This window comes from Rhinolophus hipposideros, assembly GCF_964194185.1.
Source record: "Rhinolophus hipposideros genome assembly, chromosome: 11".
Lineage (NCBI taxonomy): Eukaryota > Metazoa > Chordata > Mammalia > Chiroptera > Rhinolophidae > Rhinolophus > Rhinolophus hipposideros.
In genome coordinates this window covers 83,582,105-83,609,237 of record NC_138057.1, presented here as the reverse complement: position 1 = coordinate 83,609,237, position 27,133 = coordinate 83,582,105, and the positions used below count along the sequence as shown (strand labels likewise).

At 58.7% G+C, this 27,133-nt stretch overlaps 1 protein-coding gene across 8 annotated transcripts in view; it reads right to left on the bottom strand.

Annotated features, from left to right (window-relative positions):
* Positions 1 to 1,869: 1,869 nt before the first annotated feature.
* EHMT1 (euchromatic histone lysine methyltransferase 1) overlaps positions 1,870 to 27,133 on the bottom strand; it is a 129,284-nt gene continuing 104,020 nt past the window's right edge. For all 8 annotated transcript variants that reach the window (XM_081065776.1, XM_081065777.1, XM_081065778.1 and 5 more), the window contains 11 exons: positions 23,784 to 23,885; positions 22,120 to 22,224; positions 17,047 to 17,201; positions 16,076 to 16,243; positions 15,799 to 15,943; positions 15,139 to 15,216; positions 14,256 to 14,371; positions 13,200 to 13,286; positions 12,749 to 12,827; positions 3,232 to 3,407; positions 1,870 to 3,064 (listed from right to left, as the gene is read on the bottom strand). In XM_081065776.1, the coding sequence (XP_080921902.1) occupies positions 2,887 to 3,064; positions 3,232 to 3,407; positions 12,749 to 12,827; positions 13,200 to 13,286; positions 14,256 to 14,371; positions 15,139 to 15,216; positions 15,799 to 15,943; positions 16,076 to 16,243; positions 17,047 to 17,201; positions 22,120 to 22,224; positions 23,784 to 23,885 (1,389 nt within the window). In that variant the 3' untranslated portion in view covers positions 1,870 to 2,886. The remainder of the gene's footprint in view (positions 3,065 to 3,231; positions 3,408 to 12,748; positions 12,828 to 13,199; positions 13,287 to 14,255; positions 14,372 to 15,138; positions 15,217 to 15,798; positions 15,944 to 16,075; positions 16,244 to 17,046; positions 17,202 to 22,119; positions 22,225 to 23,783; positions 23,886 to 27,133) is intronic.

Genomic DNA, 27,133 nt, shown 5'->3' with positions numbered 1-27,133 from the left:
CTCCATGTGCTGCTCTGGGGTGGGCCAGGGGGCAGAGGCCTTTGTCGGGACTTACTGGGCTGCATGTGGAAATGACATCACCAAGTCCAACTTATCTTCTTTGTGGTATTTTCTCCAACCCAAGGTATCTTTGCTTACCTCACTACAAAAAACTCAAATTTATACTGTTATTTCACACCAAATAAATCCCAGTGGGATTCAAGCGCCAAACTTTAGACGACGTTTTTATAATTTGGAGGTGGAGGTCTTTCAGTTGGAAAGTCACAAGACAGACCTTACCACATAAAAACTTTAAATTCAACGTGGGTATGAAACTGCACCACATGAAGAGCTCACACAAATCAGTAAGTAAAAATACAAAACACCACAATTTGGCACCAAGGTGATTCACACAAGCAGAAAGGCGAGTCTGTAACAAGCAGAGACACTCAGGGGATCAGCAGAGCTGCACACAGTCACACAGGGAGGGACCGTCCCTCCTTTGGACAATCAGGAGGTGGGGAAGGTAACGTATGATGCAGACATGGGAAACTGCAGGACGAGGCCCTTTATGGTGGTTGAGTGACCTCAGACCCCTTCGCTGAGGACAGCTGCGGACACCGCGGGCAGGTCAGCAGGGGCTTTTACTGCCATGCAGCTGTCGGGACAGTCAGGGACTGGCCCAGCATGCCTGTCCCCAGCAGGCAGGCTTGAGGAGCCTTGCTCGGGGTTTCACGGTTTTCTCCCACGTCTTGCTTCATGTCGTTTGCATCTGGGGCCATGAAAGGTGTGACCGGTACAGAAGTTGTTGGAACCCTGGACTCTGCTCACATCCCAGTATTTCGGTGGCTGCCCTTCCGTGGGTCTCACCTGCCCTGCCCCTCGGAGCCGACACCCGTCTGCAGATGGTGCCCCCTGGAGCAGAGACCCCCACCCACAGGTTAACTTTAGGATCGTCCAACGCAGGCACTTGGATGGTCACCACCAACTCCCCAAGACCAGGTGACACAGCAGCCCTGACAGATGTCACGTTCCCTGGGGACTCACTTAAAATGGCTGAACCTGACGTCATGGCACCTAGTCAGGTCCCTCACCCCACAGGTTTGAACGAGGCGGCACCCTGGTAGCTATCTGTACTCCCAGCCCCTGACCCCGTGCAGAGAACGGGCCACCGGAGGGCAAACCACTGCGGTCACTGCAGCCCAGGGGTCCTGGTGGGACAAGGGCCACAGGGAGGGAAACCCCAGCTCCAGGTGGGCCCCACGCAGAAGAGGTGACAGGCCCCGAGGGCCAAGCCCCACCGCCTGGAAAAAAGGGGTATGTCCTCTTAGTCGGATCTGTCACTGTCACTCTGGGCGTCAGCCACCAGCCTGGCAGGGACACAGCCTGACCGGGGCCCGAAGGAAAGGGACCCGATCTGGGCCACTAGGAAACAGAGCAGTAGCTGTTGCGGCAACGTGTGACTCGAGTACGTGAGAACAGAGCATTCTGGCGATTTGTTGCCGCGTTTCCAGGCTCGGAAGCCTCGGCCAGCCCTCGGGCAGGAAAAGCTCTGGCCTCATCGTGCGCAAACGCAGATCAACCCTGATTCTGGGGACTTACCTGGCGCTGCCATCAGCCTCCAGAAAGCTGCCTGGGCCTCAGTGCCGGTCGCTTGGCACGCACGCCCCTGACGTCAGCTGTGGAGGTTGCGGGCCTGTCTCCTCTTCAAGGACTCGTCTGGGGTGGGAAGGCAGCGGCAGCTACACCGTGCGCCGGGGGCCTGCCTGCTCAGACCTGGGGCCCTGCCCAGCAGCATGCCCACCGGAAGTGTAGGTGTTTTGCAGAAACAAGCTGGAGCGTGGTAGTATAATAAAAACCTCATTTAAAGTATTTCTTTTTTTTTTTTTTATTGATTTCATTGAAAACAGAACAAGAAATGGTCTGAGCCAAAAGACTGCTCTTAAAACTGTCAAAAACATTTTAACAGAAAAAAACATGACTGCATTATGAATGTTTTAGAAGAGTCGCACAAAAAAAAAAACAAAAAACCCACTGTTACTGTACTAGTTACAGTATTTAAAAAAGTATATGCCAAAAAAAGGATATGACCTGGCAGGCCCCCACACAAAAGGTGACGGCAAATTTATTCACACTACAAGACTAACATTTTAAAAAAGCTTCTTCCTGCACTTTATTCTAAAATCACTTTGTTCTTTATACAGCTGAGAGTTTATTTTCACGTGGTGAGTAGAAACCACACCAGAATCAGCACCGTTGTCTGTGTTTTGTGTTTTTATTTTTTGTTTGTCCTAATGTTCAATAATGGTAGAAAATAAATCAGTTTATTCATCATCATAGAATGTGGCTTAAAAATCAACATAGGTGCCAGTGGCACCGCACCGGCGGGGCTGGTGGGACCCTCCGTGGGCCATGGCCTCCTGCCCCCGAAGCGCTTCCTCGAGCGGGAACGTGTTGAAGGCTGACAGACAGAACCAGACACAGGGCCTCTTTAAAAAGCAAGCCCACATTTTCTCCAGTCAGTGGCGGCTTGGCCCGACCTCTTAGATGGTGGTGGGGACAGTTTCTGCATGGGCAGGCGGGTCTCATGGAGCAGCTTACAGGTGACAGTGGCTTCGGCGGGCACCACATGGAGGAGTCCGGGCTGATAGGACGTCGCCCACAAGCTCAGCAGTGAAATGGGAACCGCAGGGAGTAAGGACAAATGAGAAACGTGGAAATGACAAAACCACCATCAGAACTCACAAGGTTAGGCTGGTGCAGGGTCCCTGCGTGCCCAGAGTGACAGTTCCCGGTGGGGGCCTCGATCTGCATTGCCCGCTGGACGCAGCCTCGGCCCAGACCCTCACACGCAGGTGCCCTTCCTCTTCGTCCCGAAACCGTGGTGCAAACAGCGCCCGCTGCAGTTCATCGTGGGTCGGTGGGGGGGGAGCTGGTGTCCGGCAGGCCATCTTCCTGGGCCTCCTGGGCGGCACTGGCCTGCCGCTGGGCCAGGGCCGTGCTGGAGTGGCGGCACTTGGGGGAGCCGCAGCGGCAGGCGAAAAGCTTGCCTTTGATGTCCCAGAAGCGTTCCCCGTAGTCAAACCTGCAGAGGGAGCAGCGCTGAGGCCGGCTGGTGGGCGCCCATGCAGCCCAGTCACCACCGGCTGGCCTCAGTCGGGGCTGGGGACACAAACCACTGAGGACCAGCCCACATCAGGCAGCGCGTGTGTGTCCCCCAAAGGCAGCTCCACAGGCAGTCCCCACACCTACCCCAGCTGCTCCCCAGCCGCGATGAGGCGGGTGCTGAAGAAGGCGATCCTGGGGAACCGCAGGTCCTGGTGGGACATGAAGACGCGCACGGGCACCAGGTTGGGCTCGCAGTGGTGGTTTATGAAGCGGCTGACGTTCCCGTAAAACCGAGCGTCGATGCAGTACACCTCTCCATCCTGCGGGGGCGAGGACAGGCGTGGGGACACGGCGCGACAGTGGGGCGCCCTCAGGCTGCGGGTGGGCACTGCCCAAGGTGATTGGCACTGAGAAAGCCCTAAGTGGGTGCGGCCGTCTTCACAGGGAAAACCACCACCAACCCCACCAGTGTCCCGAAGAGAAGAGGCAGGACTGCGGGACGCACAGCTCCTCAGACACGGTGATTCCAGGAGGGTGAGACGTGAGGCATGCTGGGCGGGGGTGTCAGAGGGACGGAGGGAGGGACGGAGGGACAGACAGACAGGAAGGGCAGCTGTGCTCAGGCTGAGACCGGTGGTTACAACCAGGAAACATGAGGTCCTGCTGGTCTGCTGGGCACACAGAGGAATCAGGACTAGGTGGCCCTCCACCCTGCCCCCAGCATTACTCCCATGTGGATGGTACTCAGCAAAGCTGACTGTGAGAAAGGGACAGCAGTTGGGGACCCGACCTAACCTCATGAGCCCTCTAAAGGCAAAATTTTCTCCACAAAGACCCATAGTGTAATAGCCAGCAGGGACTGTGCATGCAACCCACTCGAGCCGCAAGCAGGTTCTTCCCAGAGTGCGGCCAGCGGCCCAGGGACCGAGCAGAGACAGGATACATGGAGGGAGGGGCCAAAGAAGGAGGCGCCCGGGGAGGCGGTTGTCTGGCAGCCCCACTTCTTGGTGAGCACCTGTGGCGTGGCACAGACTCGGACTAAACCTGCAAGTCACCGCACGCTGGAAAGTGCAGCTGCAAACCTGGAAACAACCACGAGCTGGGCCACAGGTGCTGATGCTCGAGGGCAGCGACTCGGGAGGGAGGGCGGCCAGGCGCGGCAGGGGCGCGTCTGCACAGGGCCTCGTGGCCTCGGGGCACGAGGCAGCTGCTGAAACTCGAGACTGTGGACCACAGTGGGGCTCCAACTCAGTGCCCACAAACTCGCCCTGACTGGAGCCAGGCCAAAGACACGGATGGGACAGGGACCGAAGCTGCCATGTGAGGCAGAGCCTGTGCTCGGCAGGAAAAAGAAACGTACGACACATGTCAGATGATGCTAGAGTTGCCCACAAGCCAGCGCCAGCAGTGCTCAGGGGCCAAGAAGACAACGCGTTCTGAAGAGCGAAAAGCCAGAGTCCTGCTCTGAGCCGAAGCAGACACCGCACCAACACAGAGTGACCAGCTGCCACTAAGGGTCCTTGACAAAGTAACACAAAGCATGAAAATCTCAGCGAAATGAGAGATCTCAGCAAAGAAACAGAGTAACAGAATCAAATGGAAAGTTCCATCACAACTCCCTGGCTGTTGACAGACCCTGTGGCCCTGTGTGGGGACAGCAAACATCCGACAAAATGTCTCGTGTGTTGAACGATTCATGGGCACATGACTGCAAACAGCACAGGCTGAAATCAGCCCCAAAACCCCCAAAATGAGAAAGGTCGCTATGCCCAGACGATGTAGTGACTGGAAGTCACAGTCCCAGGTCACATGCAGCGACAAGTGACCCATCTGCTACTCGAACTTTTTTCCAAGAAAGGCAAGGCGGTAACAAGGTGCTCGGAGATACTTTTTCTGTTTCTATACATGGTCACCTGCAGCAGGGTGGGGTCCGGTGACCAAATTCAGACAACAGGACAGAGCCAGGCTGTAAATTTACTTCTAAAACATGTCAACATTTTAATAATCACAACTAAAAAGATCTTAAATCCCAGACATTAGAATCAACTAAAACACATGAACGAAACGGCACGTGCACTGGGACTGACGTGCACACAGCCACGCTTCTCCTGTGACCCACGCTCCCACAGACAGTGCCGCCATTGCCGGCAGAGCCACCAGTGATGCGGGCTCAAAAGTAATGTCGTCACGAACCAGCATTTTCTCTGTAAGTTGGGCAAAAACCCTGTAATGTTAAATCTGAATCAAAAATAGCAACCTGAACACTTTTTTAAAATTTGTTTTTCCAGAGTTCTGTCCTCGGAACAATGCGCGCAGAGCCGGGGGCGCCCAAGGGTCCGAGCGGCCAGGGCCCGGAATCTACACGTGGTGCCAGCAGGGAAGCCGGGCTGAGGGGGCTGAGGTGCCGGCAGAATGAGTACATGGAGCTCGTCGCAGCGGCTCCCACTGGCCACACACAGGACAACCGGAGCATCGAAAGAAGAATGATGACAAGCGACCAAACACAGTGAGTGTCGAACAATCCATGAGCCCCATGACGTGCAAATCACCAAGGAAAGAACGGCCCAGGTCCCCTTGCCGGCAGCCATTCCCGCCACTACGCTGGGGGTTGGTCACCCCCTCCTCTGCCCTGGGGACGGCAGGCCTCTCTGGAGACAAGCTGCAGGTCCCGCATGCCCCTCAAGTGCAGAGCCCCAGCGTGGGTCTTCTGCCCACGAGCCTGGGCTCCACGCCGACACACGCACGGCCCGTACTTCCTGTGGCCTCAGACACAGTGCCTGTGACAATGAAAAGCCTGTGGTTTGTCCTGATTTTTGATCGTGCGCTGGCACACAGCTTAGAGACTTGCAGGGGTCATGGCCACCATCCGGGAATCAAACAGCTCCTTCCAGACCCGCCCGCCGCTCGGCCCGGTCACGCCAATCCGCCTCCACACAGACACTGTGTGTTCCCGTGACCAACACCACTCAGGTCCTGATCCCATACGTGGTTCTGAAGCCACCGCACAAGCCCAGAGTTAGAAGGTGTGTGGGCGCCCTGCCTCCCCCTGGGGCCTTGAAGGATTTGGCAGCGGGGCACGGCAGGCAGCTGGGCACAAGGTCCTGAAACAGCAGGAGAGACACACGCGGGGCCCAGGCCAGGCATGGGCGTCGTGACAGGTGGTGCAATCCAGGAAACAATCTGAAGGCAGAGCCAGAAAGTTTCCTGATGGCTGAGATGGTGGGTTGGGAGGGAGGCCCAGCAGGTGCGGTCACTTTGTGACATCAAGGCTAGGGGACACATGGGTCTCAGAGCTCAGGTTTGTCCGTGGCTTTGCACGAACCTGGAATGGACCAGCCATGGAGTGAGGACAAAGGGAGCTGCATGCCAGCCGGGCCAGGGCTGGACACAGAGAGGAAGTAAGCCTAGTGGCCAGGTGAGGGTCAAGGGCTACACCCAGTGGGGGACGAGTGAGGCTGTGGGCGTGGTGCCCCTGCAAGGGGACAGGAAGGGACAGACTCACAGCCACTAGACAGGGGTACTTGGCGTCTATTCAGTCTGGTCACTGAGTGGGCTTGGGGTTTGCAGTCCATGTTATAAACGCCTGGCCCAGAGCAGACTGGGAAGACAACCGGGGTCCTTCCAGATGGGTGAGCGGGGGCCCGTCTGGGACACGAGGCCTGGGGACTCGTCTGACACAGGAACAGAAAATGCCAGCCAATACACTGCTCAGGGGCAGGTTGGGGATGTCCAGGAAACTCCCTGCCCATCCTCTTCCCTGAGCAGCAAGTCCTCGGCCACCCAGTCAAAGGACATCTAAGGTTACTGGTGAGAGTTGCAACCTCGAGCTGCTATGAAGAGCACACAGGGTGAATGGTGAGGTCAGACAGCTAACTGGGTCTGCTGGGGACATCCAGAAAGGCCTGACAAAATCAAAGAGAAGGACAGTGTCTGCCTGAAGGCCAAGGGAACCACCCGGCAGTGAGGGGCCCACGAGGGCCGGTAGGGGGGTGCGCCTCCATGAGGGGACGCTGCAGGGTCCCAGGGGCACACTGGCATTTTTAGCAGTGCTGCAAGGCTGGGGGATGAGGACTGGGGTCCAGGGCCCAGTGAATCCTCCTCACTGAGGGCTGCACCCCATGGACGAGGGTCAACCGCCAGGAGGGCCGGGATGCTGAGTCTCACCGCAGCTCTTCACACATGCGCGAAAAAACATGTTTGACACCCAATGAACATGGTGAGGAGCGTGAGGAGACACAGAGACAGGAGGACAACAAGCAGGAAACAATGGACACGAGACACAGACCCACCATGTCTCAGAAGCCGGGGGTGCCACGGAGCAACGCTCGGGCACGCCAGCTGGTGACAAGCTCAGACCACAATGACCACACACGTCTCATGGGTCAAAACACATAACAGCAACCTAGTACCAAGGGCACAAAAATAATCAGACTCATCACTGAAAAATTCACCACATTGCTGAACAAGGATGGTCAAAGCATGCTTTCCCCCGAGGACAGACAGCGAGGCAAAGATGACCCCAGCCAGGTGAGGCAAGGACAAGCAGCAGAGTTAACAGATGGGAAAGGAAGACGTGATGCTGTCCACGAAACACAAGACTCGGTCATGTACACAAAAAATCCTAAGGAACCTTCGAAAAAGCTACTCGAGTTAGCAAGTGGATTCAACAGTCAGTATCCGAACCCCCAACCATTTCCATCTACTAACAACTGATGGAAATGAAATAAAAAAGCAGTACTGTCTGCAAAAGTATAAAAAGCATGAGATACTTGGGAGCGAGTTTCAGGGAAGGTGCGTAGGATCCATGCACGGAAAGCTCCGCAGACGCCCTCAGCGGGACCAGCGCCAGGACTGAGAAGACGCCACGCTGTCTAAACGCCAGCACCCCACACTGACCGCAGTCTGACCCAATCCCTCCCAGAACTCCAGCAGCCTTGCTCGAGCCGTCTGGCACCGGCTCTAAAATGTACACAGAAATGCAGACCACAGGAAGAGCCAAAAGGTTTGGAAAAACAGCGCTGAAGCCCTAATGCCACCTGGTTTACAGGCGATGCTGAAGAGACAGCAGTCAGGACAGTGGAGTGGGCCTGAGGGTCGGCGGTCAGGTGGGAGGACGACACGCAGGCCGGCAGAGGCCTCCCGCCGGGGCTACGAGCAGAGATCACTCAGCCGACTTTGCGGCCAGAGCTGGAGCGGCTGTTCACATGGCCGAGCCATGGCCCTGGAGGGGAGGAGCCCGTGGAAGAGGAAGAATTCTCACGACAGAGAGCGGTGAGCAGCAGACAGATGTCCTTCAGAGACAGGGGCCAAGGCTGGGAGAAGCTGCGTGCCCATCCCCCCAGCAGGAACAAGCAGCCCAAAGAGACGACGGCAAGACACCTCAGGTTTCTGCAGAAAAGCAGGCCTGTTGAGAGACGATCCCGTGCACGGCCCCCGGGCACTGCCGGACCCTCCTCGCTGGGTGCAAAGACCCGCTCAGGAGAGATGGACATAGTTGAGGCTCTGGGGACACGGGGTTCAGGCGATGGAATGTTCCATGGTGTTCTGTGCTGACCACACCAGTGTATACTGGTCAGAATTCAGGCCACACACTTAAGTTCATTATATGTAAATTAATCATAACAAAGTTGACCCCCAAACAAAACATAACATATTACAAAAAAGTCCACCAAGAGAGCACCATGCAACATGTGTGGGCTCAACGCTGTCCTCATGGAGCCCCGACAGACGTGTGGAACTTGTCAGGTCACCTTAAAACTCACAGAAACTGCAAGAGCGGCAGGCAGGCATGAGCCGGGGCAGACGGCACGCATGGGTGTGGACGGCCGACAGCCGCTGTGCCAAGGACGTCTCAGAATGCGGGGACTGAAGCAGGTAAGTGTGAAGGCACAAGCGCAGCCCCGGGCAGCACAGGTGCGTATCGAGGCCTCGGGCCTGAAAAAACTTAATCTGGGACATGACAGAAAGCCCTGGGGACAGAGAACGAGTGACAAGCTGTACTACAAGAGAAGAACCGTCACCAGGAGGAGACGAACCAGAGGACAGCACTGGCCGTCCCCACGTCACGGAGAGCACTCATCGGGAAACACACGGAGGGGGGAAACCGACGGACACCAGGGCGGTGGGTAAAGGCTGGCTCAACCAACTCCTCTGCGCAGAGCTCGTCTCACAAACCCTGACCCTTGGGTGACAGAGGCAGAGCTGGGGTGGGGCTGGTGGGTAGGCCTGTGCCCCAGAGAAGAATTGCTACCCCCATGTCGCTCCCACCAGCAGTGCCTGGAACTCCAGAAGCTTCTGAAACAGGCAACTTAGGGATAAAGGAGCCAACCTGGCGGTCAGGGGACGGCAGTGTGACAAATGGGCTCGGTCACCCCCGGGGACACCATGGTGCTGGACTGCACAAAAGCACTCAGGAGGACAGACGAAGACACAGTACACACGCTGCCCCATTCAGGTGTGACTGCTCCCGCCCCTCTGCCCCCGGGCTAGGCTCACTCCTGCTTCCCACAGGCACTGTGCACATGGACCCCACCTGGCAGTGGTTGTGCAGACTACGGGCTGCAGCCAGGACGAGAGGCCGAGTGACGTGCCCGCCACCCTGTGCTCTGATACAAGGCGAGCTCTACAAGCTCAGGGACCTCCCAGGACAGGGGTCCTGACCAAAGACGCTGTCTGAGCCCAGAGCACAGAGGGGGCAGGCGCTGGACAGAGGGAAACACCGGTCGGCCACAGGCACGCCTACGTATCAGCCCAGGGCCCACGAGGACACACGTTCCACCAGGACACACGCACCCCCAGGGCACACGCCCCGCCAGGACACACGTTCCGCCAAGACACTCGCCCCGCCAGGACACACATACCCCCGGGACACACGCCCCGCCAGGACACACACGCCCCCAGGACACACACGCCCCCAGGACACACACCAGGACACACACGCCCCCAGGACACACACGCCCCCAGGACACACACGCCCCAGGACACACACGCCCCCAGGACACACACGCCCCCCCAGGACACACACGCCCCCCAAGGACACACATGCCCCCAGGACACACACGCCCTCAGGACACACACACCCCAGGACACACACGCCCCCAGGACACACACCGCAGGACACACACGCCCCCAGGACACACACCAGGACACACACGCCCCCAGGACACACACGCCCCCAGGACACACACGCCCCAGGACACACACGCCCCCAGGACACACACGCCCCCCCAGGACACACACGCCCCCCAAGGACACACATGCCCCCAGGACACACACGCCCTCAGGACACACACACCCCAGGACACACACGCCCCCAGGACACACACCGCAGGACACACACGCCCCCAGGACACACACCAGGACACACACGCCCCCAGGACACACACCAGGACACACACGCCCCCAGGACACACACCAGGACACACACGCCCCCAGGACACACACGCCCCCCCAGGAAACACACGCCCCCCCAGGACACACACGCCCCCAGGACACACACCAGGACACACACGCCCCCAGGACACACCAGGACACACACACCCCCAGGACACACACACCCCAGGACACACACCCCAGGACACACATCGCAGGACACACACCCCAGGACACACACGCCCCCAGGACACACACGCCCCCAGGACACACACCGCAGGACACACACGCCCCCAGGACACACACCAGGACACACACGCCCCCAGGACACACACCAGGACACACACGCCCCCAGGACACACGCCCCCCCAGGAAACACACGCCCCCCCAGGACACACACGCCACCAGGACACACACCAGGACACACACGCCCCCAGGACACACCAGGACACACACACCCCCAGGACACACACACCCCAGGACACACACCCCAGGACACACATCGCAGGACACACACCCCAGGACACACACGCCCCCAGGACACACACGCCCCCAGGACACACACCGCAGGACACACACCGCAGGACACACACCCCAGGACACACACGCCCCCAGGACACACACGCCCCCAGGACACACGCCCCCCCAGGAAACACACGCCCCCAGGACACACACCAGGACACACACGCCCCCAGGACACACACCAGGACACACACGCCCCCAGGACACACACCAGGACACACACGCCCCCAGGACACACACCAGGACACACACGCCCCCAGGACACACACGCCCCCCCAGGAAACACACGCCCCCCCAGGACACACACGCCCCCAGGACACACACCAGGACACACACGCCCCCAGGACACACCAGGACACACACACCCCCAGGACACACACACCCCAGGACACACACCCCAGGACACACATCGCAGGACACACACCCCAGGACACACACGCCCCCAGGACACACACGCCCCCAGGACACACACCGCAGGACACACACGCCCCCAGGACACACACCAGGACACACACGCCCCCAGGACACACACCAGGACACACACGCCCCCAGGACACACGCCCCCCCAGGAAACACACGCCCCCCCAGGACACACACGCCACCAGGACACACACCAGGACACACACGCCCCCAGGACACACCAGGACACACACACCCCCAGGACACACACACCCCAGGACACACACCCCAGGACACACATCGCAGGACACACACCCCAGGACACACACGCCCCCAGGACACACACGCCCCCAGGACACACACGCCCCCAGGACACACACCGCAGGACACACACCCCAGGACACACACGCCCCCAGGACACACACGCCCCCAGGACACACACCAGGACACACACGCCCCCAGGACACACCAGGACACACACACCCCCAGGACACACACACCCCAGGACACACACCCCAGGACACACATCGCAGGACACACACCCCAGGACACACACGCCCCCAGGACACACATCGCAGGAAACACACCCCAGGACACACACGCCCCCAGGACACACACGCCCCCAGGACACACACCGCAGGACACACACCGCAGGACACACACGCCCCCAGGACACACACCAGGACACACACGCCCCCAGGACACACACCAGGACACACACGCCCCCAGGACACACACCAGGACACACACGCCCCCAGGACACACGCCCCCCCAGGAAACACACGCCCCCAGGACACACACGCCCCCAGGACACACACCAGGACACACACGCCCCCAGGACACACCAGGACACACACACCCCCAGGACACACACACCCCAGGACACACACCCCAGGACACACATCGCAGGACACACACCCCAGGACACACACGCCCCCAGGACACACATCGCAGGAAACACACCCCAGGACACACACGCCCCCAGGACACACACGCCCCCAGGACACACACCGCAGGACACACACCGCAGGACACACACGCCCCCAGGACACACACCAGGACACACACGCCCCCAGGACACACACCAGGACACACACGCCCCCAGGACACACACCAGGACACACACGCCCCCAGGACACACACGCCCCCCCAGGAAACACACGCCCCCCCAGGACACACACGCCCCCAGGACACACACCAGGACACACACGCCCCCAGGACACACCAGGACACACACACCCCCAGGACACACACACCCCAGGACACACACCCCAGGACACACATCGCAGGACACACACCCCAGGACACACACGCCCCCAGGACACACACGCCCCCAGGACACACACGCCCCCAGGACACACGCGGATACCTTGTTGTCGAGGTCGAACAGATATGAATCCTCTTCCCGGACGTCGGCCTCAGAGTCGGAGATGAGCTCACCCACGTACCTGGGGGTGAGAGGCAAGCAGCGTCACCCTCCACGACGCAGAGCACAGGAGCCGGGGTACAGCCCACAGCGGTAGCCAAACGCGCTGCAGGGCTCTGCCTGTGACTGAGCTGGGATTTAACTGTGAGTCCCGGAGGACGATGACACGAAAACCCTCTATGTGACCAGGGACCCAGGAGGTCACCCCCTAACATCACTCCGTGAGTCGTGAGCTGGTGAGGGCAGGCACAAAGAGAAAATCAAAGGGTAAGCCGGTTTCAGGGAACCCGCAGGGCCTGGGATGGTGGGGCCTCGGCAGCCCACTGGGTGACATCCCCCGGGGGGTGGGGGGGTTGACAGATGCAGCAGCAGTGGGCGGCCGGAGCTCACTTACTCGCAGACGAAGGTGCCCGCGGGGATGTCCTGGAGGGACCGCACGCCCCAGCCCATGTTCTCTGTCCGGTAGAGCTGCAGCCTCGCCCTGGAAACAGGCCAGACCTCAGGCCACAGCGCAGCACGCCATGCGTGACACGAGAAAACACTCAACACGCAGGAAACACTGATGGCCCTTCTGAAAGCCTCAGAACATCTGTGGGGGCGACCCCTGCTATACCTCAGGGCGCCACGGCTTTAACCTGAGATCAGCCGGACTGTCAGCACCTGGAACAGCCTCCGTTTCCCCATCTGTAACTCGGCCCGTCTGGGCTGAGCCACTGTGCTGCTGCTGCAAGGCCCAAAGGGCTCGATGCTTCTGCTGAGCCCCGGCTGCAGTGCAGGTCAGCTCAGGCGGCGGGCCAGCACAGGTGCAGAGTGGTCCCTGGGGCGGATGGGTGACCCTCCCAGGCCCCAGAGCCACAGGCATCCCACCTGCCCATCTGCGTGCCTGGTGGCCCGAACAACAGATGGGCATGTCCGTCCTCACCCCCAAACGAAGGCGGAAGCGTGGGGGCTGCTCTAGGGCTGCCAATAACAAGGAACCCCCAGCACGGACAGTGGCGCTCAGTCCCACTGCCACGGCACACACTGTCCCCTGCAACTCGGCGGGAACTTCAGGTCTGCCAACCGTGGGGCATGCAGGAGGGCAGGCTCAGGCCCAGGACCCAGAGGCTGGCTCTGGGCGCTCAGGGGCGCTGAGGAGATGGAGTGCGGGGTCCAGGCAGTTCAAGGTGTTTTATAGCAGAGAAACCCAGGGGGCTCAGGCACTCAGGACAGGACTCGGCTGCGTGTGCAAAGATGACTCAGGCACGTGTGTCAAGCTCGGGCCTGGGTCCTCGGCTCCTTGCACCAACATGCTGTCCGCTCTGGTCTCAGGCCCAGGTCTGAGCTGGAAACACTCATCTGTCATCACAGCAACTCACAAGGTCACCAGAGGCCAGAGGGCTTGCAGTCAGCCGTCACCGCTTGTGCAGGCCCCTGAAGCCCGTCGTGGCAGACGGTCCCAGGCACTCACCGCAGGCCGTTCTGCACGACACGGTTCCGACAGCTCCTCCAGCAGGAGCAGGCATGGTTGCACTCGAACAGCAGGGGCGGCTCGGCCATGTTGAACTCGGGCAGCAGCCGACCGTCCTGGGGACAGACGGCCATCAGAACCTAGCAAGGCCCGCCACACCTGCCTGCTCAGCTGACAGTGACACTATACCAACTGCAGCACTAATCCAAACATGCTGGCTTCCAGCGTGGCAGCCTCCCTCCCACTCCCTTGTCCGCTCTGCCTCCTGAGGCCATGCAGCACAACCGGCACGCTCGGCCATGTTGCCCGGCCAATGCCCGGCCCTGGGGGGACCGCGCCACCTGCTGTCTTGTCCTACAGCCAGCAGATGATGCAGCGAGACGTGCAAGCCAAGTCTGAGCCCCCCTGTCTGCTCTCGACTCTCAAAATCGCTTGTCTGGCCCCCTCTCAGCAGGGCCAGGCTCCACGGAGAACACACGGCCGGGTACGAGGCCATCGTCCCACGCTCGCCCGTGCCCTTTCCTGTGAAGATGACTCTAGGAGCGTCTGCCTGTGGCCCCCACTCACAGCCCAACTCTGCACCCAGGACACCCCAGCTCGGGCCCCCGCCAGGCCTCTGAACTCCCAATACCAAGGATGGTCAGAGTTTTGGTCTCGGACACTGGTCTCCTCGTGTCTCAGCTGCCTCCAGGCTGGGCGCACGGACACCAGCTCCGGCCACCCCAGTACCTGCAGGCTCGTCCCGCTGGTCCTGCCTCAGTCCACCCTCCTGTCTGGCGTCTGCTCCTCCTACCTGGCGCCCACACCTGGCTCACCTGACAGGTGAGAATGAGAGCGGCTTCACCTTAGCACAGGTACCATGCCGTTGGGGGGGGGGTCTCACCTGGTCGTACCAGCAGCGCATGCTGAGCTGACCACACATGCAGTTGCTGGAGGAACAGTCGTCGGTGCACACGCAGTACTGGGGAGGGGTGAGAGGGGGCGTTAGGTGTGCGCCAGGAGGGCACAGCTGAGCCCTATACCCGTCCATGGCCCCTGAGCCACCCTCAGACCTGGCTTTCCCTCTGACCCCTGCTGACGGCGGGGGGCCTCTCTCTGCTCAGTCCCCAAGGGCACCAAGGGCGTGTGCGGCCGTGTAGGTGACAGTGTGTGGGCAGAAGAGCCCGCTGGGCCACCGGGACGCTGAGAACTCGCGGGGCGGGGGGGGGGGGGCTGGGTGAGGACACCTGGGGGAGGTGGGATAGTGGGGGTGGGGGGAGGGGGCACAGCCCCAGGAAAAGGCGCTCTATGGGAAAGGCCAGGCCGGAGCCACAGCTGGGTCCCGAAGGCACGCGGACGGCACATGGCCGACTCGCCGCGCTGGAGAAACAGGCTGCAAGCATGGGCGCAGCGGCTGGGACAGCTCGTAGCACTGGTCTGGAGGCAGGGAGCCTGCACAGGACACAGCTGCACTTCCGGGGAGGATGTGTGTCTGCCTCCCAGCTGTCGGGCGAGGAAGCCCCCGCACACGTCCCTGCCCAGACGGGCTGCAGTGGCCGCTGACCTGCAGGTGGGTGATGTTTCTGTCGATGCTCATGGGGGACGTCACGCAGTTCTGGGACACGTACTTGTAGTTGCTGGGGCTCGGCTCGCTGTCCACGGCGTTCACACAGGGGATGGGGATCCGCTCGTAGCCTCGAGCGATGTCTCTGCCACGGGAGAAGGGGACGTCGCCTTCCTGTCACACGTGCTGCCCGACCGGGACTGGACTAGGGCGGGTGTCACAGCTCAGACACTCGCGTTCCGACCCGGACGCCCTTCCTCAGTGACGGGCACCTCACCTGCTCACCGTCCTCTCTGTGGGCACAGGCCTGTCTGGGGCTGCGTCTCGAAGTGCCTTGCTCATCTGCAGCGCGTCCCACACCTGGGAGTTGAGGCTGGCACACTGCAGGGGCGTCTCTCCCTCCTTGTTTTTCAAGTTCACATCTGAATCCCGAGAGAGAAAGAGGCTAAAAGGAAAAATGCAAGCCAACAGAACATTCGGGTCTTAATTTGAGCCATGAGACGGGTGTATGAAGCCACTACAGACCATACAAACAAAGAGGACATGCCACTCGCTCTGTACTTAACAAGCCGGCGGCCGCTGCTTCAGGAGCCTGGCCGAAACGCCCCGAGAACACACTTCCTGAGCCTCCCGCATTTGCTGGCAGCTCATCTGTTTTCTCGGCAGGAAGAGTGAAAAGCACGAGCAATGGTATTTGACTGTTTGTGGCTTTTCCACTCAAATGCGCCCTCGAATGGAAAGGGCTGCGACACCCCGCAGCCACGTACACGGCCGGCGTCACGAGACCTGACCCGTCCCTGCCAGCCCTGCCCAGGGGCCTCCCCGCACTCCTGCTGCTGAGGCCCAGATCTGAGAGGGCGCGCGCCCCACTGCAGGGGTCACCCTCATTTCCAGGGGAGGCAGGGTCACTGCAGCAGAGCACAGAGGACCCTGATCAACCCCAGTGTGAGTGATGTGGGACGAAGTCCTCAAGGGTGCAAAGAGCTCCGAGCGGCCAGCGCCCACACCTCCAGCCGTCCTGCTGCTCCCACTGGGCTCCCACAGTGGGGCTGCCCCTCTCTCTGCAGGGGCGTCAGGGCGGGACTCATCCCCATGTTTGACCACGATCTCCCCTGAACACCACTACCCACACTGACCACAGGCGTGGGACGGGAAAGGCCTGCTAGCAGAATGGGCCCCTTTGGAGGACCTGGGCACCAGGCACCTCAGCCCAGGAGCCTCGCGGGGACCTATGGCCAAGCCACTCACACGACGCAGGCGTAGCGGTCCTCCCGGGCGGCGATGTGCAGGGGAGAGTCTCCGTGGATGTTCACAGCATGGAGGTCGCACTTGGCGGCCAAGAGGATCTCAGCTATGTCCACACAGCCCGAGAAGGCCGCCCAGTGCAGGCAAATGTTCTCCTCCTGCACAGGACAGAGGCTCTGAGACCCCAGGGTACGTCCCACCTGCTTCATTTTCATTGTAAAAATTATTGGGATTAGTGTACCCCAAAACACAACAGGTTAACCAACACTGGGAGGTGCTTTTCTTTACCTGTTTTAAAAAATATATTCACTTTGGAACAGTTCATCACAGACTAGGATAATACTTGTGTGAGATTGGAAAAGATGCACAAATTTGATTAAAGTAAAATTTAACTTTGTACTGTATGAGCCCCTGTAAAAATAAACATTAAACAAAACAGAAAAATAGGTGTGCCGTGTGTAAAATATATGTGATTTACAATTTTAATAGTAAATTCATTGGAACACTACAATTTTGGAAAACACCAGTGTGCAAAGGATAGGAAAACAAAACAGCACAACTGACCTGAAATAAAAGATGGAGAGAAAACATAAGCACGAGAACTGCTGACTGGACCAGACGGTCTGTCAGCACAGATAGGACAATACGCGTCACCTGCTACACTGGGGACAAACAGCAGCACGTGGCCAACTTGTTCCGGGGCCGGGGTGCACCCTGGCGAGCTAGCGAGGCAGCCGCAGGATGAAACGTTTTGGTACCTTTCCTTTCTGAGCAGCCCAGGACTAACCCCGGCGGGGGTGGGGTCGGGGGGCTGCTTGGTCAAAGCCCGGACGCCCCCACTGCTCTGTGCCCCGCAGGAACCGCCCACGTTTTCAGAGGCGCCATGACCAAGTCTTGCCCGGCACCCCGGCGGGCCCAGCGCCCCTCTGCCACGCGAGCCCCACATGGTGGCGCTCAGACCCCGCCCGACCTCCACGCTCTCAGTACAGGTGTCGCCTGCAGCTCAGAGCTTAGAGAAAAGCAGGGTGGACACAGACTGCTCCCGTGTCCCTGTGGTTCTGTCCACACCGCCGCCCAGGTGCAGGCTGGGGGCTTCTGCTGGAGCTCTGGCTCCAGGGCACACGGAGAGCAGCCCATCAGCGTTGGTGTTTTCTGAAAGGCCGCAGCTTGAGTGCTCCCTATTCGACGTCACTGAGCAGCTCCCCTCACCGCTGCTCCTGGCTCCATTGCCCTGCTAGTGAGCTCCCGAGCATAAAGCCTCTTGCTTCCTCTGGGCCGCTTCTCTCTCCTTCAGCAGGATAACCTGTCACCTCATAACCAGGACCATAGTACTGAGACCGCTTTGCCCCCAAGCTCACCCATCGTGGACAGGTAGTCCCCCCACCTTCCTGAGGTCCACCTGCTCCATTACGACAGGCCTGGCCCACACGCCTGAGAAAACAGAGGCGCTTCTGCTTCTAGCAAGGATGGGTGACAGGGACCAGACAGGGTTTGCTCTCCCAGCCGACAGAACCAAAGCGGAAAACAAAATAATGAACATGTGTGCAGTCACGCTTTTGCCAGCACTGGGCGTCAGCCCTGAGGCACAGCATCCCTGAGATGCAGGGAGGCCTGCACCCACCTGCTCATGTCCCCAGGCCCAGGCCCTGGCAGGGAAGGGACCAGGAGGAGCCCTGAGACAGGAGCTGAGAGTGAGGCCAAGGCAGCCAGGGTCGCAGAGCAGGCTGTGGGGCTGGGAAAGCAGTCTGTGCAGACCAGAGCAGGGCCACCCGGACGTCCAGAGGGACGGACACACAGGAGGAATGCCCAGCCCCAGGCTGAGACCTGCTCGGACAGGCCTACCTCACCTGGAAGGAAAACAAAAGGTCAGACTGCTCCCTGGTGTCTTTGCTGCACCCAGACAAGGGCCTGGACAGCTCAGGAACGCAGACGCAACAGCAGGTAAGTCACAATGTCCAGGTCTAGCCCAAGGTGACCAGACGCGCAGAGCAGCAGGAAACACGACACAAAACGGGGAGTAAAACCAACCAACCAAACCCAGAACTGACAGAGACTGCAGATGAGCAAACACGCTACAAGGGTTAGAGCCCATTTCAAAAAATACTACAAAGACCTAAAAAGACCGTGTAGAGCTGAAGACTAAGTCTGACGTGAAAGCACACCGGGGAGGATTAATAGCGAAACAGACATTGTAAAAGAAAGGATTGGTGAGCTTGAAGTCCTAGCAAGAAAACCAGCTAAACTTAAATGCAAAGTGAGAAAGCAATTTTAGAAAAACGGAAGCACTTTGGAGAGCTGTAGGACGTCAGCGTGGAACTGGGGGCGTCGTGACGCGGGGGGTGGGCAGGAGAGGGGCTGGAAAGGACAGACTGCCACACTTCCAAGTCTGACAAAGTCGTGAACCAGCAGACCCAAGCTCAATGAACCCCAAGCTCACGGAAAAGTAACCCTGCTCACGTTTAGGGACTGAGGAAATGTTAGCCTAAAAGCAGCCAAAAGGAAAACGATGGCTTCACACAGAGAAATAAGGACAGCGGCGCCCCTGGGGACGGCTCGTGGGCACGGAGGACTCGGCGTGTCTACAGCACTCAGAGACTGACTTCTACACCCAGCCGCGAGGGCAGGACGAGGACTGGCAGGTGCCGTGAGCTGAAGGAGCCCTGGTGACAGTCCATCGGGAAGTCCCGGACGTCAGAAGAGCACGAGGACACGGACACGGACGAGCAAACGCAGACAGGGACACAGTGCACGGGGCTCGGTACAGGAGACGCTTGTCACCATCTTTTCAGGTCATCGACTGGACGGAGCAGCAGCGCGCCATGGGGTGTGGAACACGTGTGTACGTGAAGGGCACAGGCGTCATGTGCCCAGGGGGGAGGGGACACCGGCCATACAAGGTTCTCGTGCTGCCATAACGCTGCTCTTACCAAGGCACACAGAGGCCGATGGCACCGATGACAGAGCCCAGGACTGACCCCCAGAGAGCTGACTGCTGACCAGGGGGCAAGAGTCCATTCCATGGACAGAGCGTGGCTTTCCAACAAATGGTGCTGGGACAGCAGGACCTCCACGCACAGAGAAACAGCAGCTCGCACGCATGCAAACAGCCACACCCAAACTGCAAGAACACGTGAGACGGTCTCTGGGGTCTTGGCTGGGGATGATCCTGGCGCAGAACCCCAGGAGCGTGGTCCACAGAGCACTTCACCACAACTGGAAACATCTGCTCATCAAGAAATGGCTGGTAGAGTGTGGGACACACGTGTGACAAAGGACCTGCACCCAGAATACACACAACTCCCACCACACAAGATCAGGAAATGGCAGCCCAATGACAAACGAGCAGGTCTGCACAGATGTTTCCCCACAAAGACAAAGGCGACCGGCGGCGAGCTGGGGACATGGTGGGTGGCACTCGGAGCTGGGACGGGCACTTTGGAGAGTACTTTGGCAGCTCCCTAAGAGGCTCACGTACACGGCGCAGGTGGTATGCAACGGCCTGGCCTTAGTGCTCAGGGAGGCCTGAACCAGAGAAGCCGGGTGCCCTTGGCAGGGGCGGGTCGCGTGGCAGGATGGACGGAGCCACCAACACTCAGGGCAATGATGCCCACCGAGGCCCGCCCACAGCATCTGGGCCCCGTCACGAAAGAGCAGACAAGCCACCGAGTCCCCCCCCCCGCCACAGAGTGGAGCAGCGGGCGGCAGGAGGGAACTCGGGGGCCTCAGTGGTTTCCAGGGTCACAACTTTGCCAACTGTCCCTTGTAAGTAGTGCGAGCTGCCAGCGCTACACCAATGGAGCTGTTAAAATAAGTAACGTTGTTTTATCGTATAAATAACCAACACACAATGTAATCAACGCCTCCCACTTCTCAGAACCAGTGGCAGCACGCACCGCAGGGCCATGGCGTGGGGGGGGCGCCTGCTCTGACCACTGCCGCCCTATCAAGGGGCAATTCGAGGCATGTCCAGGACCCCACAGCAGGCGCCCACGTGCGGCAGCCACACTGCACTGGGCCACATCCCTCCCAGCCTATCTTCACCACACCATGTCCCCAGGGCTGCGCAGCTCACGGCACCTCTCACTATGGCCATCGTCCTGCCGGCCGGCTCTGATGGATCCAGCAGCACTGGCGGCCCCAGGACTGGCTGCGCCTTGACGCTCAGGGGCAAGAGAGCGGGACCTGAGCAGCAGCCACCATGAATGCCCATCAGTGTCCCCTGCTCACATCCTCTCCAAACGGCCGTCTCGAGAGCCCGTCACTCCGTCTCAGAACTGTGACAACACCCCTGTCCAACCTGGGACACTGGGCTCAGCAGTGACAGTGTCTGCCGTGCTCTGGAGCTCGGATCTCAGTGTTGAGTCTGCTTCCTTAGTGCTTATCAACGTAGTGAGTTTGTGGCTAGATTTCCCATCAAGGCTCTGGTGACTATAGAAGTGGACACAGCTCCACAGGCCACACCGTGTCAGTCTGTGTCCTGGAAGCCCCATCCCCATCTGGCAGGCGATGTGGGCTTAGCCAGAGCAGGGTACTGCCCAGGCCCCCACTGATCCTACGGAACCCTGAAGACCTTCTAAGAAACACCCCTGTACCCCAAGTCACCCATAGTCACCTGGCACAAGGCTAAAGGGAGTTCCCAGAGGCACAGCTGAGTGCTCTCGCCTTGGCCCCAAACCCCATTTTCTGGGAAAACAAATTTGCCCTAAAAACCAACCATCAATGCGGTATCTTAAGTCACAACCCAGAAAACCATAATACGTCAGCCAGGCCCCTTCTTTCCTTCCAAGGCAGCTGCTGTATAAGAGCCCGTGGCCACAGCGGCACCTGCCCATGTGTGTGTGTGGGGGGGGTGCCCCGAGGCTCCTGGGCCGCGAGCAAAGACGAGGCCGCCCGCGCTGTGGCCCGTTAAGGCCCAGCCCCTCAAGGTACATGACACACACAGCCAGAACCACACTGGGTCCACGGGGCTGACGACACACTGGGAGGTGGTCAGAGCCACAGCAGAGGTGACAAAGGGCCTTCAGCAGCCACCCCGACCACCCCGACCTGGTGACGGATGGCAGCGAGGACACTCACATTGTCCCGGATGTTGATGTCTGAGCCTTTGGACAGCAGCAACTTCACCAGCTCAACGTGCTTGTACTCCGTGGCCCAAATCATGGGCGTCCAGCCGCCATCATCCTAATTTCAAGGGAAAGAAGCAAAAGTCCATCACAGCTCCCAGAGGCAACTGGCATCAAGAAAATGTCCCTGGGGCCTACACGGCAGCTGGGGTGGCGGGAGCCAAGCCCAGTCCCCATGTTGAGGAAGTCAAGGCTCGGAGGGCTGCCCCAGGCATCTCGGCAAGGGCAGGACACAGCTGGGACTGCCACGCTGACCCCTAAACGGGGGCGATGGAACCACTGGCCGACATCGCCCCTCCAGCCCGCTAGGCTGCACCAACACACGACCCATCTGATGGAATCACATGAGGAAACCACCCAAAAATGCTGCACACCAGACCCGACCCCCGACACCAGCAGAGATGGTGTCCACTGATCCTTTTGGCCCCAGTGACACAGGCTCCAAGCACGCAGCAAGCGTGTCAGACAAGGACACGACAAGGACAGACAGACATCAGGGCGGGCTAACGGGCCGTGCAAAGTGCCCGTCTTCTTGCTTGGCAGGGAGCAGAGGGCTGCCCCAGCTGACTCCAGCTATGGGGCCGAATGTGTGCTGACTGCGGGCCCCCTACCACCCACCCAGGCCCGTCCCCTTGCTCAGGGTCCCAGTTGGTTCATGTAAACCAGGAAAACACGGCTCTTCAGGAAGTGAGGCTCACACAACCAGCTCCAGCCTGCAGGAAAGGCTCGCCCTTCCAACGCCATGGGCACAGATTTTGGCACATTGCAGTCTCCAGCACTAAAGCGACACTGTCCCTGCAGGTTGACTGTGGGCACTACCCAGGCACTGGGGACACAGCGTGATGACATAAGTCCACTTTATGGAGCCAGCCCAGCCCAGCCCAGCCCAGCCCAGGTGGAGAAACTCACAAAACCTGACAAAATGGGAAATGAAAAATGAAAGAAAAGACGCTCCAGCCTGTGACCCCTTAAGAGCAGAGGTCACAGTGAGCTCACGGTGAGCTTCAAAGCTCACCACGATGAGCTCGGTGTCCCCTAGGGAGCTGGGCTGGTAGGTGCAACTGAGCGACAGGATAGGGCAGAGCAAGGAAAGATGAGTTGGGTGAGCAGGTCCTGGTGAGCAGGTGGGGACAAAGTGAGAGGGCGAGGCCATGGGAGGGGCCCAGGCCAGTGAGAGGAGCCAAGGTGAATGGGAAGGAAGAGCCCTCTGCTTTCCCCAGTCACTCAGCTGACACACAAAGACCTCCCTGGTGCCAAGCACTACATGCCACACAAAAGGGCCCTGACAACAGGGCAGAGACAGGCAGAAGATAAGCAAACACACAGGAAAAGAAGTGGAATATTGGACAATGACAAGTGATAGGAGAGAAGATAAGGTGCCAGCAGAAGTGGAGGGGGGCCCACTCGAGGTAACAGCTGAACACTGGCTGGAAGCGGGTGGGAGCGGTCCAGACGGACAGCCCAGGAGACTCTTCCAGCTGGGCAGCAGTGCAGAGGCAACCACCGGTGTGAGCCTGCGGATAGCCGGTGGGCGAGGCCAGACCTCCCAGGGGTGGGGGTGGGGTGGGACTACTACACAGGAGAACCGGGTCTGGTGGGTGACGGGTGTGGTTTTACCTGACAGTTGACATCCATCTGTCCATTCGAAAGCAGATACTGAACCACATCATAATGGCCTTTTTTGGCTGCCAGGTGCAAACAGGTGGAGCCCTCTGCATCCTACGACACAAACGCCATTTAGGTCCTGAGAAACAGCATGACTGAAGGCGTGCCAAGCCGAGCGAGTGACCACGAGGGAGCTGCCACACACTGGAGAAGGGCGGGGTCCCATCGTGAGGTCACTCAGCTGCAGTCCTCACCCTGTCCATTGGGCTTGAGCTCCAGCTCTTGACGGTCATGGTGCTGGACCTCACGTGGCCAGGCGCCCTCGCTTTCCAGACACATGTGCAGGACTTTCCCCATCCCTGCCTCACCCCGACAGTGCAGACACACTGCGGGCCGTGGCTGTATGCAGTGCCCGGGAGTCAGTGGTCTCCAGGGCACGCTGACCACGGTGCTCGTGACCCCACAATCGCTGTCCACAGAAATTAAAAATAACAAGGGGCCCAGAAGAGCATGGACCCAGAATGGAACAGGCTGGTCCTGCAGCCCCACATTTCTGGGCTGACTGGCCACCAAGCACACCTCCTGGTCAGCTTTCAGCTCTATTTCCTTAAGGACACTAAATATATCCCAGTCACTGAACTACCTCAAAACAAAACAAAAGCCACCCACCCAGGGAGTGGTCAGACCTGGGGAGCTCCAGGAGACTCAGGGGACCCTGGGGGGCCGGGGCCACCCCCACCCCAGCTGACACAGCCAGGCTCGGTTCCAACCTTGCCCCACGCCTCTCGAGGGGCCTCGCGGACACCTGCGCCTTTTCCTCCCACGGGCGTTTCTTGGCTTTGCTCCCGCATTCCTGTCTCTATTGGCCATTCCCGTTACTCGCTTTCTCTCTGTTTCTACTCTCACAGCGGGAATCCCAGACTTGATCACACGTCATCAAACACACTTCTAACCAAACCTGAAGTTCATCGGTAAACCCACACTCGAACCGTAGACTGGCACGTACATGATTAATGTTATTGTAAATACAAAAGGTATGGTTGTTGGTTTGAAGGTTTGCTGTATTTTCAAGTGTCTTGATCACTAGAACAGGTACAGTCTGACAGCCCGCCAAACACAAGAGGACAGCCCCAAGGACAGGGACACGGACAGGTGCACACCTGGGGTGTGGCCCTGACACACCGAGCACACACGCTGCATCTGTGCGTAGGGCAGACACACACAGACAGATGGGACCGTTCTTGCCTGGCAAAAAAGCATGTGCCTCTGGCCACAGGTGCCCCGAGCTGGGACACAAAGCAGGAGCAGGGAGAGGCCAAGGAGACACCAGGCAGAAGTGTGGCCCAGAGCTGGGAGGGCTTCCTGGAAGAGGAGCACCAGCGCAGGTTGGGGACGGAGGGTCCGTCACTCAAGAGGACAGAAAGACATGGCAAAGAGTGGGGCAGCCTTCACTCAGCGGGGCCAGTTATGGGGTCTCCTGGACCACACGACCCACCATGTCAGGGTGCCCCCAACACCCAGGCCCACCGATTCCTCCCCCCTCAGAGGCAATCACTCTCCGGTTCAAGTTCACGTTCGGCTGCATCTTGACCATCTTGCACCTAAAGGACCACACTGTACCCTGGAGCCCCCCACTTCGGTGACCTGGGCTGCAGTGCATCTCTGCAGGTGGGTACAGCACTGGGCTACCACCCCACAGATGTGGGAGTGCTCCCCGCTGGCATTCCTGGCTGCAGGACATTCGGGTTTTCTGACCCTGCTGTTGGTGGTGGCATGTCACACATGGACCGCTGGTGACACAGGAGGGTGGTGACCTCCTGCAGCACCGACGCCTGGTGCACTGCACACCTCCTGGGGCCCGGTGCTCCCACGTGGTCTCACTAGCATCTGAGAGGCCGGGCATCTTCACGTGTCGGTCACCCAGCCTTCTTGCTGGGAACTGCGTGTTCAGTCTCAGCCCATTTTTCTTCCAAGTCCTTTAGTTTTACTTGTAGGGGTTCTTTATATTTTGGGGTATTAATCCTCTGCCAGCGTGTTGCGAGCTCATCCCCAACCTGCAGCCTTTTGTGTGCTCTGTGGCATCTTTGCTGACCGTGAGGTCTCACTGACAATGCACCTGAGCTGACCACTCACTCCCACTGTCCTGCCTTGCTGATAAAACACCCTGTGCTGGGGTCGCAGAGATAACCTTTCCTCTTAACTGCACAAGCATCATGGTTTCCCCTTTTACACTCCATTTTCACATTTAGCATCTGCATATTTGTTCACTGTCCTTTTTCCTTCCGCCTGTGCTTTATAGGAGGTGTGATCGAAAAATAGTGAATGTATTTTATTGTACATTAAAAAAATTTATTGCAGTATTAGACACACTGCCATTAATCCAATCACGGCAACGCTCCGTGCCACACATCACTTCTGGGATACAGCAATTTCTATCAAATAAAAACTTTACAGTGTATCCTCATTTTATTCACCGGCTCTGGCTTCATGCAACTTCTGGCTCTTCCCCAAAGTCAAAGTGATTCAGGATGTCGAGGCAGCCACAACAGCGCAACTAAAGATACGCAGTAAAGAAGACTTCCAGAACTGCTTCAGAAAGTGGCAGGAACGGCAGGACATGTGCTGGAGGCGAGGGGAAGACTCTGAGGGGGTTAATGGCAATGTGTCTGTTACTGTAATAAATGTGTTTTTATCCAAGTGTCCCCGTATCCTTTGATCCCCCTCGGACTTAATGTGAGTTTAGCTTCATTAACACATAGTTGGTTCTGCCTTCTTATCTACTCAAAATTCTGCCTTTTATTGGCAAATTCAGTCTTTTCACATTTAATGTAATTGTGGACATGCTGAGGTTTAAATGCATCACCTTGCCACCTGCCCCCTCTGTTTTTACCCATCTTTACCTGCCTTTCAGTTAAACAGATACTTTTTAGGGTTCCATTTTACTTCCTCTACTAGCTTTTTTTTGGGGGGAGTGGGGAGAACACTGTGTTTCTTCATCAGCTCCAAGTCGTTGTCCTTCACTCTAGCTGTGGAGGGCGCAGCTCAGCTCCAAGTCCAGTTGCCGTTTTCAATCTTTAGTTTCAGGGGGCGCAGCCCACCTTCCCAAGTGGGAATCGAACCATCAACCCTGTTGTTCAGATCTCGCCCTCCAACCAAATGAGCCATCAGGTTGCCCCCTCTACTAGCTTTTTAAAAGTTTTCCTTGAAGCAAGATTTTAAATTATGTCACAAATTACAACACTCATCTCTATCAGTCTGCGTAGCAGATTAGCGCTGATCACCTCCCCCAACAGAAACAAACAGCCTGACCACAGCCAGGTTCATGTACAGCTGCCTTCCTCCGGCTACTGTCACATGCAGCT